The sequence below is a fragment of the Natator depressus genome, chromosome 9, assembly GCF_965152275.1.
Source record: "Natator depressus isolate rNatDep1 chromosome 9, rNatDep2.hap1, whole genome shotgun sequence".
In the NCBI taxonomy this organism is placed as follows: domain Eukaryota; kingdom Metazoa; phylum Chordata; order Testudines; family Cheloniidae; genus Natator; species Natator depressus.
In genome coordinates this window covers 100,636,519-100,653,612 of record NC_134242.1, presented here as the reverse complement: position 1 = coordinate 100,653,612, position 17,094 = coordinate 100,636,519, and the positions used below count along the sequence as shown (strand labels likewise).

Sequence of the window (17,094 nt, the reverse complement as noted above, 5' to 3'; positions counted from 1 at the left end):
TTTTTTCCTTAATGGGACTGTGATCCTAAATCACTTAGTGCAATTCTGGGCACCTGAAAACTGAAAAGATATTCACAAATTAACAAATCAAAGAAAATCCACAACAGTAATTAGGAAGCTGGAGGGACTGGTTTTACGGAGAGGATTAAAAGAGCAAAATCTGTCTGTCTTAGCTATGAAATGACTGCAGAGATGGGAACTTGGTAACATTCTGCACATATTTAAAGGATGTACACACAGCCCTTCCTGTGGTATTTACTACACATGCCTCCTGCCATCCAATCCATCAAGAGGCTGTCCATGCCCCTCTCTGCCCGAAGCAGGGCACAGATGAAAACTGAGGAGTTTATCTACACTGGGATTTTTGCACCAGTGCAGCGCACTGATGTAGCTATTTGGATACAAACACCAGTATAAACGCACGATGTAGATGTGCTGGACCTGTGCAAGTCACTTTTTTCAGTGCAACGCATTTGCACTGAAAGTCTGCATCAGTGCATCTACATCACTGGGGTTGTTAGCAATGAAGACATGACCTAAGGAAAAAGTTTTAGGAAAGAAAAATGGTCTTCGAAAGACGAATCAAAGAGTCATTTGAATTTATGAGAGAGTCAAGGCCATTTCCAAACCTGCACTCATCCATCTCTCTCATTTGCCTTCAAGCAGGTTCCTCTAAGATACGCCTACAAAGCTAGGGATAAGGATCTCAGCACCGCTCAACACTGATCCTCCAAATCCTAAAGACTAAATACCTTTGTAAGCAGTTATTCTAGCTGCTCCGTTTAGAATAGCACTGGTACTGCCTCTGCAACTAGCATCCTGGTTTCAATGCAGCCCAGCTCCATTAAAATGCAGAGAGGTCCCCCCTGCTCCACCATCCCAAACACAAAGCAGCTGGGCTGCCAGACTCTGTGTTCAAGTTTGGGTTGTTCTTTTAAAAATGGAGTTTGTTGTACAGTGACACACCCAGGAGATTTCCCCTTCCACGCCCCAGATCTTAGGGAGGTTGTAGACAGAAGCATGGACCCGCCCCTCCATTTGGGTAGGGGAGAGGGTGCAGCTGCAGGCAGACAGTTTTCTGCTCTGGACACTCTGGTAAAGGAATTTTGTTCCACAACAGAAAGAACAACCACATAACACCAAGTAATTGCCCACTTTGCACACAAGACCAGGCCTGGCTAGCCTGGGGAGCTCTGGACTGAGGGGTTTGGAGAGAGACCAGGACTGGAATAGGAAAGGGTTGGGGGGGAGGGTTGCAGGATACAACAGAGGTGTTATCAGAGCTGTGAGGGAGAGCCCAGGTGTAGAACAGCAAAGGGCAGCAAGTCTGGGCAGAGGGACAGCAGAGCTGGCTGGTCAGTCCCAGGCCCTTCATTTTAACACCACTGAAACGTACAGAATTTCCACAGCCCCCGAACAATCCCTGGCTCCCTGCCCAGCTGCGCCAGGCAAAGGCAGCACGTGACCGCGCCGTGACGCGGCGTGGGGCAGAGAGATGCAGGATGCGCTGCTGTAGCTGAATGTGCAAACAAAGCACAGGCTGCAGCTGGTGCAAAAATGGGGCTGCCTGCCTCCTCCACAGCTTAGGCCACTGTGAAAACAACCAACCTGTCAGCCAGTCCCCGCCCTGGCCCCGAGTCCACCAGTGATCCCAGCTCGAGTCCTTGGTCCTCACAAGAGATCCACTTCCTGGACACTACGGTGCTCATAAGCGATGGTCACATAAACACCACCCTAAACCGGAAACCTACTGACCGCTATTCCTACCTACATGCCTCCAGCTTTCACCCTGACCACACCACAAGATCCATCGTCTACAGCCAAGCTCTGCGATACAACCGCATTTGCTCCAACCCCTCAGACAGAGACAAAAACACCTATAAGGTCTCTATTAAGCGTTCTTACAACTACAATACCCACCTGCTGAAGTGAAAAAACAGATTGACAGAGCCAGAAGAGTGCCCAGAAGTCACCTACTACAGGACAGGCCCAACAAAGAAAACAGAACGCCACTAGCCATCACCTTCAGCCGCCAACTAAAACCTCTCCAACGCATCATCAAGGATCTACAACCTATCCTGAAGGACAACCCACCACTCTCACAGATCTTGGGAGACAGGCCAGTCCTCGCTTACAAACAGCCCCCCAACCTGAAGCAAATACTCACCAGCAACCACACACCACACAACAGAACCACTAACCCAGGAACCTATCCTTGCAACAAAGCCCGTTGCCAACTGTGTCCACATATCTATTCAGGGGCCACCATCATAGGGCCTAATCACATCAGCCACACTATCAGAGGCTCGTTCACCTGCACATCTACCAATGCCCCTCTGCCATGTACACTGGCCAAACTGGACAGTCTCTATGTAACAGAATAAATGGACACAAATCAGACATCAAGAATTATAACATTCAAAAACCAGTCAGAAAACACTTCAGTCTCTCTGGTCACTCGATTACAGACCTAAAAGTGGCAATTCTTCAACAAAAACCTTCAAAAACAGACTCCAACAAGAGACTGCTGAATTGGAATTAATTTGCAAACTGGACACCATTACATTAGGCTTGAATAAAGACTGGCAGTGGATGGGTCATTACACAAAGTAAAACTATTTCCCCATGTTTATTCCCACCCCCACTGTTCCTCAGACGTTCTTGTCAACTGCTGGAAATGGCCCACCTTGATCATCACTACAAAAGGTTCTCTTCCCCCCGCTCTCCTGCTGGTAATAGCTCACCTTAAGTGATCACTCTCGTTACAGCGTGTATGGTAACACCCACTGTTTCATGTTCTCTATGTATGTAAATCTCCCCACTGTATTTTCCACTGAATGCATCTAATGAAGTGAGCTGTAGCTCATGAAGGCTTATGCTCAAATAAATTGGTTAGTCTAAGGTGCCACAAGTACTCCTTTTCTTTTTGTGGATACAGACTAACACGGCTGCTACTCTGAAATCTTCAGAGCAGTTACTGGATTAATTCCCAGCTACATTAAGGGGTGAATGTGGACAGATGAGCCACCTGACGGCCATGTTGCTCCACGACAGCGCACACCTCAGCGCCCAGCACGGAGCACTGGGGAGCTGAACGCAGCATTCCGGACCCAAGGGAAGTGGCTTCAGAGAGACCCTCCAGAGGAAATGGGATGAATCCAGAGTCTGGCCGTCCTCAGGGACCGCTGAGAAACCTGCCACTTCGAATAGGCCTTTCCACCACTGGCATACACCCCTGCCCCCAACACTGACACCCTCTCCCTGACACTGACATCCCCTCTTGCCCCTCACTTCCCCTCCCTGCTAACCCTGACACACCTTTTCTACCTGTTTCCCCCACCACAAGATAAAATAAACCCCCAAACCAAACAAAATTAGATTTGAAACTAACAAATGAACTAACCAACCAATGAATAAATAACCCTTCCTCAGGCCGTGTTTTTATACTTGGAAATGGAGAAGTGCCAGAGAATCCAAGAAGTCCACTAGGGACTTCGCTATTGCTACGGATTTACACAGATGGTGCTCAGATACCGCGATGACGGGCAGCAGTGGGTGATTACATTAATCTACTGACTTTTTCTCCTCTATTGAAGCCGTTTACACGTCTCCCTTGCCTCCTTGTTCATCCCTGGGGTAGGAAGAGTGAGAGCCTCGAGTAAAACTGGAGCCAGTCAACCCCAAAACGTCCAGGAAAGTGAGAGTTCACACGGACACATTCAGTGCTGAAATCCCCTTTAACAGCAGCATCCTCTGGACACAGGCAGATTAGACATCCAGACTGGTTTCAATTGTTATATGAAGCAGTTTGAATAATTCACTCAGACCAGAGCTTGCACCAAAGACAGAATATTTGCTTGAACCCCAACTGTTCTGGCTTCTGCACTTGTGCACTCTACTGAAAAACACAAAATTGCTGAAGAGCTTCTAAATTCCAGCAGCTGACACTGATCGACCCCAGCAAGAGCTGCTATCAACGCCCCTGGGCAGTGGGTCACAGCTTTCTTTCTCGTCGGAGATAGGCAATAGCTGCTCAGCATTTCTAAAAATAACCACGGGGGAACAGGGAGAACTTCACTCTCCTTCGGTGCTCCGGGTGCCTCTCTGCTCACCTCTTTATTATTAGCAATTCCTAGGTACTTTGATGTCACAAGGCTGGTGCTGGCACTGATCAGCTGACAGCCTCCAAATAAGGCAGCAGGAAGTTCATTCTGCAATGACAGCTTCAGCATGGCCAAGGGCAGGAGCCATCCTTTGACAAGACTAGGAATCTCACTCTGAGGGGAAAGGCACGAACAGCAGAGCACATGCCACACAGCCATGCAGTGATGCATTGTGGGGTTTGTATTCTTTGCCAGCAGCCTGACTGGACTTTTACATGAATCGGGGCCATTTCTGTAGCAAAAGACTTTATTCATGGGTATTAAAATCTCAGAAGCAGGGACCCTGGGCCCTTGTTTGGTTAGCAAGCAGCTGCTTCATGTTCACTTGCTTATTCCTTCTCGGTTTTGTTCCAGGGGGCCAGAAAAATGGGGATTTCTATTCCCTCCCATCACCTCGCATGAGCTATGTATTCAAAACTGCAGGATGGACGTTGGAGTTATACAACTGCCATTTCTGTAGAGCATGACAGGTCAGAACGCCTAACTGTTTGCAGGCCAGACCGGAGCCCCCCAGTAGTTTGATCTTGGGAGTACGTGTCTCTGACTCTTGAGAACCACGATGATAACAACAGCCCACAACCGTGTGGCTTGCACCCACTCCTGCCCCAGGAGCAAGCTTCGTGTAGGACCTTTAACTGTTTGAGTGCGGAGAAATCACAGCGTGGGGAAAATCGCTCAAATACAAGAGGCAATAAAGACAAGGAGTCACCAGCACTGCCACACAACTCAGCTTCTTTCTTTAAATTCCCTTTAAATGCCCCTCAGGTTCCTGTTTTCAGCTCTGGAACTGAGCCCTGTCGCTCTGAGCAGGGTGGGACGAGAGAGGCTGGCTGCACAGCGTGACGCTCCAGGCCCCTAGGGGTTGAGTTCACTGCCCCGGCAGCACACATGGACTAGCCGGCCTGAGGATGGATGCGTGACATGGGACCAATGAACTGAAGCTAAGAGGTTTGCCTGCTAATACAGAGTGACGCATGAATGCCCCCGCCCACACGCGCTGCTATTCCCCATGGCCTCTCACAACCACCTGGCTTTGCTTTCTACTTAAAGACACCTCAGGAGGAACATTAGTGTATCTGTCCCCAGTGCCAATCAGGGTACCTAAGTGCTGGCTCTAGGGAGGGGAAGAGACACATGGAGGCAGGTCCCCAACTAGGAGAAGGGGTTTTCTGTGATTTATGAGACCATCAGAGCGTCTCCTGCCTCACTCTCACACAGCCACGTGCACTGGCCTGACCACCACAATACACCGCAGCCAGCGCCTGCTCCCAGGGGGCAGTTACACACTCCGTGCTCGTTTCTTAGCACACAGTTTGCTTTTACAGCAATTTCCCCACTGTTTTGCACCCGATAAAATACTAGCCAGTTCTGAAAGGGGGACAGTTTGCCCTCAGCTCTGCTGACACAGGGAAAACTGCTCCTGCCATTATCCCTGCTGGGCCCAGAGCAAGCTACTGCGTAACTCCCAGGTCTGCGCTGTGCATTCAGCAATGTCCTTGCTCACTCACATACTGTCAATAAGGCAGGATCTCCACACACGGATGTTTCCTATTTATAGGCTGCATATAGAAATCAGCAGATGTTACAGCCACCCAACCCAAACTGGGCAGGCTGACAAAACCCTGCAATTTCGGAGCACTCAGGAAATGTGCTCTCTGAAATAGTCTCTCTGTGTCCCTCTTGTTAAGACGGGCTGTTGCTCACACTAAGGACAGTCCTAGAGTGGTAGCTGCACAGATCTAGGAAATCAAACTGGCTGGAAGGGCTGGAGCCAACACCTCACTGAAGGTATGCTCAGAGCAGAGGACTGTGGGAGGGGATGGACCACACCGGCAGGCCCACAGACAGGAGGTCCAAGTCGGATCAGAGCCACGTGGGAAACAGATGTGCAGTGGGGGGAGAGCACCGTTTGCCTGGTGGTGCCAAGCACCGGCTCATCAGCGTTATTGTTCCGGTTTAATTTTATCTCCACAGCTGCCTGCATTCTGCTCCCTGGATGGGAGCAGGGAAAGAGCAGCATTTAGGAAGGGATGAAACATCAGTACAGGCCCAACTCAGAGCGAAAATGGTCTTGAGCAGGACTGAAGCCTGGGGAGCCAATATGCTTGCAGCAGTACCGCCCCCCTGTGGATGTGGTTACACCGGGAGAACAGTGTTTATCCCGCCATCCCTTGTTCCTGTCAAGCGAGGAGATTTACGTGTGACAGGGTGCGGCTCACCACTGCGGCACCTCCTACTGGCTGTCCTGGGAATTAGCTCTGCACCCTCTTCTGGTGGTGTCTCACCCACCATCACCTCTGCTCCTGGACCCACGTCACTCCCAGGACAGCAGCATCTTCTTTGTGACACTGCCCTCTGGCTGTGCCACACGCTGTGGTCTCCCCTTCTGGGAGACCTGCAATCTCCACCCAGCCACTTCCCTCAGTGGCAACTGCAGTCCGTTGTCCTGTGGCCGCTTGCCATGCAGCTCCAGCACCCTCCTCTGCCCTTACCTCAGGGCCTCAGCCTGCAGGCCCTAGCAGCCAGGAGCTCTCCCTAGGTCCCCAGTCCCTGCTTGCAGCACTGAATTGCCCCAGGTGCTGGGGCTTCTTCCCCCAGCTAGGAGCCTGGGCTTCTCCCCTCAAGTTCCAGTCACTACTGACCTCTGCTCTGCCTACAGCCTTTCTTATATGGGCTTGCCAGGCCATGATTGGCTGCTCCTCTCAGCCCCTTTCTAATTGGCTGCCTCTGGTACAGCCTCCCTAGGGCTGCTTTTAACTCCTTTTCTGCCAGTGAGGGGCAGCTGCCCCCTCACACTAAGTGATACCCGTATAAGGCACCTTGCTGCTGGTACAACTGCATCCACATGAGGGGCTGTCCTGACATAACAACTTTGGAAAGAAGCCACACCTGTAACCAGTCAGGTCAGTCCCAAAAGCGTGTGTAGACTAGGCTTTCGCAAGGCGGACGGGGTAAGTTAGGTTTGCACATATCCAGCTGGCAGTTTGAGACAGCAGGAGTGTGCACGAATCTGTTGGTTCCCTGGCTCCCAAACCCACCCCTCCTAGGAACACGGGCCCCCGACATGGGGATGGCTGGCAAAACGACTAGGGCTGCTCCTGGCTGTGTCCCCTGGTCAGCAGCACTGTGCTCTCTGGCTAACACCACACTAGTCTCCTTTAGACAGCTCCGTCATTCTCCAGCAAGGCTCCAGCTTCTCCTTTCTAGGCACGGATGCCAGAGTCACACACAAGTCTGTCTCCATGGCCTTGCTCTGTGGATCAGCCTCAGCGCCAAAGGATCTGATCCAGCCCCATACAGAACTGCAGCTCCTCAGTAACACCCACTTTTCTCCTGGTAACCTCAATGTATGGTTCACAAGATAAGACAGGATGTAGCTGAAGGCAGAAAACAGTATGTCCATTTCCTGCACAGCAGCCTGCCCTGCAGAGAAGCCCAACACAAACTTTTTCTGTGTGGGGGGCAGAGACCTTGTGGGGTCCCGTCTCCTCATCCTGAGACAGTGGCAGCTCCTCATCAGCCCCCACACACACAGCCTGGGCAGGATGGGTCACAGACGTTCTCGGGGGAATTAACGCTGGGACTGGCACAAGATGAGGCTCTGGAAGTGAGTGGGGCAGAGCCAGCCGTCTCTCACATGGCAGGGCCCAGGGCTATGCCTCAGCCCTACACACCGGGTTCCCATTATCAGTCCCCTTGGGACCCGTCAATCTGCAGCTGCCCCTGCTGTGGTGAGAAGCATCCCCAGCAGCTCAGCCAGGTGAGAGCAGGGGCTGGCAGGAGAGCACAGGCCTCAGCCTGCATATGGGAGCAGACACTGTGTGGGGTGTGAGCAGCTGCCCCTCCGAAAGGATCGCCAAGGGCCTGTTGAATCGCTCTCGTGGGGCATGCTGCTCCCCTTGAGTGGATGCAGATATGAGCCCTCCTAGGCCCCAGCAACTCCCCCCTTCAGAAGCTGCAGCAGCTCTTTTAGTGGCCCCCCTCATTTTAGGACAGAGCAAACCAACCATCTAGCTCTCAGACTTCCTCCTCTGCACTCTGGTGGGCTTCTCTAAAAGGCAGCAGGAGATCCTGAGCTCTGGGATCCCAGCAGGGTCCTCAGTTGCTGATGAGGCAGCTCTCAGCATCTCCAGCTCCAGCAAGTCTGACAACCAGCTCTCTCCCCCAGGGTGAATTTCACTCCCTCTCCTCCTGCTGCCCAGGCCCTCCACAGACTGAGATCCAGCTGGAGTGACTCATTACTCCTCTTCACTCTTACTAACAGTTTCCCTTGCTCCCTGTCCCTTCCACCTCTGCAGTGGAGGAGGCGGCAGCGTGGCTCAGGCACTGGGAATGCAAGAATCATCCAGAACGAGCCCAAAGCAGATGGGAGACTTTCACCTCTAAGTCCCTGCTTCACATTCAGCTACAGTCTGCAGTCACCAAAGGGCTGGTTTGTTGTTTACTACCCACCAAGGGGCTCCTGCATCCAGTGAGCTGGTAGGTCTCTTGTTCCAGGTGGAACAAGATGTTCCACATCAGAGCTTGCCCCTTTATCGGTAGCCTCAGCAGAGCCCCAGGCAGACTGAATTCCACCTTCCCTAGAGGCAGCTCCTTTAGAGTAGGATTGAGGAATCGTGGTGAGAGGCTGGGCAAGTGGAAAGCCTGGACTGCCAGTGGCGAATGTCCTGGGGGAATAAATTCAGGGCTTCAGACTCCAGGACTGGCAATCGAAAACTGAAATGTAAATGTAAAGCAGATTCCTACATTACACACACCAGTCCTAATCCAACGCCCAGCATATGGTTCTTTTCTACTGAGAAGGGCCCACTGGTTAGCCTGGGAAGCGGTGACTCTGATCGGGACTTGGGACATAGTGGACAATGAACTTAACATGAGCCCCCATTGCAATGAGGTGGCTAAGAGAGCTACTGTGAGCCTCAGACATGTAAGCAAGGAAATACTGAGTAACAGCGGGGAGGTGCTAATGCCACTGCAGATGGCATTAGTGAGGCCATTAGTGCAGATTGTCCCCAGTTCTGGTGTCTACACGTCAAAATGATGCTGAAAAACTGGAAAGGTCAGAAAAAAATGACAAGAAAGAATTCTGGGCTGGAAAACCTCCCTTGGAGTGAGAGACTAAAGAAGCTCAGTCCATTTTGTTTAACAAAGAAAGAGCTAAGAAAGGGATTGATCATAGTCTATAAATATCAACATGGGGAGAAGATTTCTGATAGTTGGGGGCTCTTTAATTGCACCAACAAAGGCAGAACAAGATGTAATGGCTGGAGCACATTTTTAACAGAGAGGTAATTAACCATTGGAACAACTTCCCGAGGGAGGGGTGGATTGAAGTGTTTAAATTAAGATGGACTGTCTCGTTTGAAAGATCTGCTCTAGCTCAGCCAGAAGTTACGGGCTTGAGGCAGGAATCACTTGGTGAAATTCTACGGCTTGCGCAATGCATGAGATCAGATGACTGGTCCTTTCTGACCTTGCGCGCTATGAATCTCTAACGGATTCCTCGTCAGTCAGCAGGCTGGCAGGACTTTGCCTCCCCAAAGATTTCTTTGTCTAATTGATATTTGAAACTGATGGAAAACAACAGTGAATTAGTCAATTGCCAGGAGACGATCCAGGGAGAGTTACTGCTCTCCTCTCTGCAGGCTCCTTCGCCAGCATCCTCGTCCATTGCCTGGGGGGTGCTATTAATGAGCCATCTGCAGGGATTACACTGGATCATTCGTAGCAGACAGACTCAGAAGGGGAAGTGACACAGAACTGTTGGGGAGGGGACAAGAGGAACCAGAATAGGACAGTGGCTGACAGGATGGAAAATGGGGGATGCAAAAAAGAGGCTAACCAATTTATTTGAGCATAAGCTTTTGTGAGCTACAGCTCACTTCATCGGATGCATCCGATGAAGTGAGCTGTAGCTCACGAAAGCTTATGCTCAAATAAATTGGTTAGTCTCTAAGGTGCCACAAGTCCTCCTTTTCTTTTTGCAAATACAGACTAACACGGCTGCTACTCTGAAACCTGCAAAAAAGAGGGGATCAGAAAATCCAGGCTGCATGAGGAGTAGAAAACAACTCTACAGCATTGCCAGGACCTCCTCCACTCCTCACACTGCAACTTCAGCCACAAACACGGACTGAGCTAGAACGGAGACTCTCCAAAGTTTCCAGCAGGAGAAATTCTGTTATTGCTTAGGCTCGAGAGGGCCTTGTGGTACTTTATAAATAGAAAGACCATGTTTCTGTCCTGCAGGGCTTCCAGCCTAGCACCAGTTCCTTCCTCCTCCCCACATCCCGGTGTCCCCTGGCCAGCATTCTGCTCCAGTGCCCTGCAGGAATCATGCTATGCTAACCCCATGCCTCCACTGCTCAAGGGCATGTACGTTACCTCTCCCGCTGAAGTACCTATGAAAGACCTGGTATGGGCTCCCCCACAATAAAGTATAAACCAGACTAACACTTGCAAGCACGGTCCATGTGAGAATCCCAGACGGCATGGTTTGCTGACGGATTATATACTAGTCATACACGGAAGACTCCTAGGACACACCAGCTGTTGACAAGAAGTGACGGACATAGTTCCCCTTATTCCCTCTCACTCCCCAGGGGTCTAGCTACTGTTTTGTAATCGATATTGGAGACAGTTTGGTGCTGCCTATGCTGGCACCCAAACAATTTTCAACCCCAGTGGAGAGAACATAATAATAGCCATTTTGGGTCTCACCTAGGGTCCATCTAGTCCAGTATCCTGTCTGACAGTGATACAAGATGATCTGACTCCCACAATACATCTCCTAATCCCTTACAGTTAGAGACTGGTTTATACCCGGAACCATGAGGTTTAACAACTCTTCCAAAATGTGTTAGTATTAACTACAACAATTCTGGATATTCTGGAGATCCATATAAATGTCCAATCCTTTCTGAATCTTGTTAAATTCTTGACCGCAATGACATCCTGTGACAATGAGTTCCACAGTTTAATTACATGTTGTGTGAAAAAGTATTCCCTTTGATTTGTTTTGAATTTGCCACCTTAAAATTTCACTGAATGTTCCCTTGTTCTTTTATTATGAGACAGGGAGATTAGAAGCTCCCAGTCTATCTTCTCCGGACCAGTCATTTCAGATACTTTTATCATGTCACCTCTTATTTGTCTCCCTTCTAAGTAAACAATCCCAGTCTTTTCAATCTCTCCTCACACAAAAGCTTTTCTAGGCTCTTCGTCATTCTCGTCTTCCTGCTCTGAACTCCCCTCTAATTTGGCAAAATCCTTTTGAGAGGGGGTGACCAGTACTGCCCACTGTGTTCTAGGTGAGGCCGTACTATTGATGGACATAAAGGCATTATAATATTTTCCATATTATTCTCTAGGCATCTTGACGTTTTATTTGCTTTCTTTGACCACCACTCCACACTGAGCAGAGATCTTCACTGAGCTGTCTACAGTGATGTCCAGGTCCCCTTCCTTAGTGGATACAGTTAATGTAGATGCCTGTAAGGTGTAAGAATAGTTTTGAAATTTCCCTCCAATGTGCATTACTGTGTATTTATCGACAACGAACTCCATCAGCCATAGGGTTGCCCATTCACCTAGCTTAGATGGGTCCCTCTGAGGATCTCTACCATCCTATCTGGACTTAACTAATCTAAATTAGAGAGACCAGGAGATTCATGGTTGACTCCCACTTTCAATGGATAATTTTCTTAGTGAAGACTGCATGTTTTCCTCTGCTTTTATTGGCTCTGCTTACAGTGAAGACAATAAGAAGAGAAAACTGATGTGGATTCCGTGTCTATGTAGAGTGAACGGAGAGTAAAATCTCTGGAGGGAGCAAAACCTGAACTGGATTTCTGTTCCCATCTGTAATCACTACCCTCGGCTCCTTCCTCAGATCGACATAGTGACTCTTTCATTCTTCTTAGGGACACAACTGTGCACCTAGACAGGTGCTTTACCTACCTGCCTAGATGTTTATAAAGCAACCACTCCGGAGGTAACCAGATGCTAGGAGATCACACTGTAGATTATGAGCTAACAAGCTGCCCAAAAAAATGGACTTGGAAAGACACATCCCCAGTTTACCGGCTATGAACTTCTGAAGAGAGGCAAGGTGGGTGAGGTAATGTCTTTCATTGGACCAATTTGTTTTGGTGAAAGAGACAAGCTTTTGAGCTTCCACAGAGTTCTTCTTCAGGTCTCAAAACCTTGCCTCATTCACCAACAGAAGTTGGTCCAGTAAAAGACATTACCTCACCCACCTTGTCTCTCTCACATCCTGTGACCAACATGGCTACAACACCACTGCGATAAACCTGTGGTGGCAGATACATGAATCTAGAGGCTTGTCCACACACAGGGTTAACTGTAATATGGGTCTGAAACCAAAAGAGTGACAGCAGCGCAACGTGGAGTGAAGCAGCAGCCACTAGCGGATGCACATGTGCAGACCGGCTGCTTGGGTTGCTAGGCTGCGTTTGTATCTCCATTTTTTGACCGGCTCTACGCACCTCAGTCACTCTAACCCCTGGGAAATGGCATCACATGTTTTCTCTTATTAATGCCTAAAACTAGGTTAAATTCTCAGCCATCATGTTCTAGTAGGGTAGCGACTGAGAAAACCAAACCAAACCAAACCATTTACTCAGTGTGCAATGTGAATCCTTGGCATGCACAGCGATGAAAGATGCAAGAGTCAAACATCTGGTGACCTGAACTCTGGACTTCACTGTTTTTAAAGTTCAGTGGAAAACTGGAATACTGCATATGTGTGGGGAAGGATTTTCAGCTTCTTTATTTCTACCTCATATTTCTCTCTGTCACAGAGGACTGACCCCACGAGAGGCTGGAGTTTTTAAAACAACCTGGTCTTTGGTGTTAGCCAGGCACAAGAAAAGGCATCTGCTACATTTCTTATATCTGCTCTTCCCCATTCCCAGATTCCTCTAAAACACCCATATGGAAACGTACCGAACTTTGCCAAAGAATCGCTCTCAGCCCGGAAGATAATTCTTTTGAAAAGGCATCAAGAATGGAAGTGCCTTCCCAGCCCTTACACACGATTTGCTATGGAGACACTATAACAGCACTGAAGTCACACTCCCAGCTCTTGGGCAGACTCCCAGGAAGTTGCCTTTGAGAGCTGGAGTCCATAGGGACCCTGGAATCGACTCAGGCTCAGCTGAATTGCATGAAAGAAACAGAAGTCTTAGTTTTCCCAGTAAAAATCTGGAGTCAGCATCGTTTCGTGGTGAGTCTGTAAACATCAATTCTACAGGAAAAGAAGACGTGGGGAGCCGTGGGGTCCCAGCATCCTCTCATGCCCTTCCCCATTATGTCATTCTACCCCTTGTGCCCACAGGACTGCATACGAGAAACAGATGTGCTGGTCCAGTGAGAAGCATCGCAGCCAGGAGGGGAAGGCAAGCAGCACATAAGAACAGACAAACTATCCAGCAGGAAGAGAAGAACCAGCACTGGGTTTTTATGTCTGTTTAGAATGGGCTCTGGCTGCAGCCCTGGGAAGCAGAGAACTGGAACTGGATTTCTACACACTTCTGCATGGTGGCTCTGCTCTGTCTGGTGCAGTCCTAAACCAGCTGAAAGGTGCTTTACCCTGCAGTCCAGGCTCCCCCTTTTCTTAGAGCTTGTCTACACTTTTTGTTTTGCTGCTTTAACTCTACCAGCCTGGTTAAACGCCTTGCGCCCACACACAGTTCCACCAATGAAAAGTCCCTGTGCAACCTGGAGACTCACCTTGGGTAGGGTGCTGTGGGCATGAACCACCAGGCAGCAAACACTGGCTGGCGACTCCAGCCTGCTCTCAGTCACTCTCACCAGCTGTGGCTGCTGCCCCAGCATGCTGCTTCCCGTGGCCCCTTGCGCCAGTCTCTGCTCACGATCCAGAGGAGTGTCCTGCAATTAAACACAGAGATGGGTGGGACAGAACCAAGGAAAGCAAAGGAAAACACGGGAGAGGCCAAAAGGTGGCTGTGGAGGAGCCCAGATCCCACAGCGAGGGGTGCATCAGACAAGACGAGAGGGATAAAAAGCATCTCTCTTAGCTGAGTGAGCCGGGCCGATGGAAGCGAGCCTCGCTCGTCAGCCGTCTTACCACAGCCAAAAAGTAGCTGGAGGAGAGGAACCAGGGGTGGGGCTGCACTAATCCTACAGCCACGCTGAGGGTGAGGTTCCTAGAAGGGGCCACGTCCCCATCCCCCCCGCGGTTATGCCCGTGCTGCTGGTGAGAATTCACTGGTCCCTTGCAGGCATGTAAGAGGATCCTTCCTAGGCTCTCTCCTGGTCCCAGTGCCAGGGTTGGCCGGCTTATGTCTGTGCACTATTGCCCCCTGCTGGACTGGTTGAGTAGTGCACCACAAACTAGGGTACCCCTTTGGCTGAGAGAAAAGGAGTTCTGAGTGCATCCGACGAAGTGAGCTGTAGCTCACGAAAGCTTATGCTCAAATAAATTGGTTAGTCTCTAAGGTGCCACAAGTCCTCCTTTTCTTTTTGCGGATACAGACTAACACGGCTGCTACTCTGAAACCTTTGGTTGAGAGAATGCAATTCTATGCCGCTCACCGGAGTAGAAGCTTGTGGCTTTGGCACTGTTCAGTTTCAGACACTTCCTTCTGATGCCATTGTATTCCTACAGAACCATGCCCCCCCACGACACTGACAGTCCAGTGCCAGCAGCCCAGTGCTAAGGGTTCTCAGTGAGAGATGCTACACACGGATCCCTGGGGTTCTGCGTCCCAAAGACATCTCCCGTGGGGGTCTGTCCACTGCCAATACACAAATACCCAGGTTACTGCTGTCCTGAACTTGAGGAACTGGTGTTAGGCAGAGCCTCATTGGCACGGAAAGGGAGAAACTGCCCATCCAAGTGAGTGCGAGAGACTGTGCTCTAGGCCCCTGAAACCTGCACAAAAGGGACTATTCTCCACTGAGTTCAGTGACACACTAGGATTGCTACAGACTCACTCAGTATCTCTTCCACACACCTCGCCAGTGAGACAAAACCCTCAGGTCTCCCTTAATAAGCTCAGGAGGCTACGGCTACTCCTTCTGCGTTTGCTGTGCAGGCCATGGGCTCACATACCTGCCTCTGCAAGCCAGAGAGAAGGCTGTATGCACAGAGATGGGGAACGGGAAGGCATGGAGTGGGGCCAGGAAGCACAGCTCACACGAGTACAGGCTGTTGCACTTGGGAAAAGAAGGACTGGAAACTGAGCCTGTCTCCACCAGCATGAGAGACCCAGGGCCCCTGGATGGAGGAGAGAGGACGCAGGAGCCTGCAGGCAGGAGTGAAGTGAAGGTGTCTACTATCAAGTGAGGAAAAGCAGCTCTGACTGGCTGCTCTGCCCTCCCACAAGCCTAGCCAGTCTGGGGGGACAGGCAAGAGGCTGGTGCTCACACCTAGGGCTCCTGACTGGAAGAGCAGAGCACAGCTCTTGGGGGAGGGATTACTGCTCTCTGTGATTTGTATTCTAGCCCCACTGTGACAGGTGCTGTACGCATATGCAGTAACTGTAGCCAAAAGGCCAGCCTTCCTCCTTCCCAAAGAGAATTACACGGGGAACTGGCTTCCTGCACGTTGCCCCAGCCTGGGGCCATATAACAGGGCAGGCTGACCGGCCTGGCACAGCCTGCTGGCATCACAGCGTCTCGCTTCCCAGGAAAACACCCCCTGGCTTCGGAGCGCTGCTGGAGAGGAAGGTGCCTTTTCTGCCCCCTGGTGGCCAAGTTTTGAATGGGTTAAAAATTAACTCTCAAGGACAGATGAGCTACCTCATGCATTTATAGACTCTTGGAAATGCCGGAAATGGTCCCTAGGAGGTCATATTCCACCCTGGTGAGATTCAGAGCGTAGCAAGGATTAACTCTTTCCTGTCTATCGGCGTCTTCACTGCAGAACAGTGGACACAGGCTCCACAGGAAGGGGGGATTCCTCAGCAGCTACAGGAAGTCCCCCTACCCTCTGCTAGGCTGGGCAGGAGCCACGGTTTGGTTCTGTTTGCCAGCACTTAACTCTTTAATAGTAAGGATACTTCAAACATAAAGCAAACATATGTTTGAGGAAACAAAGCACGAGCTGCAGGAGAGATTTTAAGCTTTTGGAAAATGAGAAGCAGAGCAGGATGGGAGAGAACGGAGGGCTGAGGAGGCGCAGACATAAGGGGACTTTAAAAGATCTCTTTTCAGAGTAACAGCCGTGTTAGTCTGTATTCAAGAAAAGAAAAGGAGTACTTGTGGCACCTTAGAGACTAACCAATTTATTTGAGCATAAGCTTTCGTGAGCTACAGCTCACTTCATTGGATGCATACTGTGGAAAGTGTAGAAGATCTTTTTATACACACAAAGCATGTGCGGGGAGGTATTTTTTCACGAAAGCTTATGCTCAAATAAATTGGTTAGTCTCTAAGGTGCCACAAGTCCTCCTTTTTTAAAAGATCTCTGCTATCCCATTCTCCAGCCCTGCTACCCGTACAACAAACAACTACTGAAAGAAAGTACATGCAGCTGTCCCCTCCCTTCGAACACTCAACCGAGAATGTTTACAATCCTGCCTATCTGAGGAAGTCCAACTCAGTGGGGCCCAGGGGCGTAACAGGCCTCCTGGTCTTATCACTCGAGCAAGCACTTGCTGCCAGCTAAGATGCTACTGTAAACACTCCTCCCACTCTACTGCTCCGGGCCTGGTTTAGCTTTCCCATTTGTTTCCACATGCCTTTGCTGATGATCAAAGCTTCTCAGAGCTAGGTGGATTGGCTCATTCCCAGCTGCTGTACCCCACACGGTCCAGCTGCTGACCAGGTGTAAGGCTGCTAAGATCTAAAGGGTCTCTGGAGCAGCGTTTCTCAATCACAGGGCCACGACTAGACCTGGGCAAAAAAATTTCAGCGAATGGCAAATCTGCTGAAAAATGCATTT

At 50.1% G+C, this 17,094-nt stretch overlaps 1 protein-coding gene across 4 annotated transcripts in view; it reads right to left on the bottom strand.

Annotated features, from left to right (window-relative positions):
• The window catches only part of DLG3 (discs large MAGUK scaffold protein 3), a 174,369-nt gene that overhangs the window by 131,822 nt on the left and 25,453 nt on the right, over window positions 1-17,094 (bottom strand). For all 4 annotated transcript variants that reach the window (XM_074962798.1, XM_074962799.1, XM_074962800.1 and 1 more), the window contains exon 4: window positions 13,917-14,075. In XM_074962798.1, the coding sequence (XP_074818899.1) occupies window positions 13,917-14,075 (159 nt within the window). The remainder of the gene's footprint in view (window positions 1-13,916; window positions 14,076-17,094) is intronic.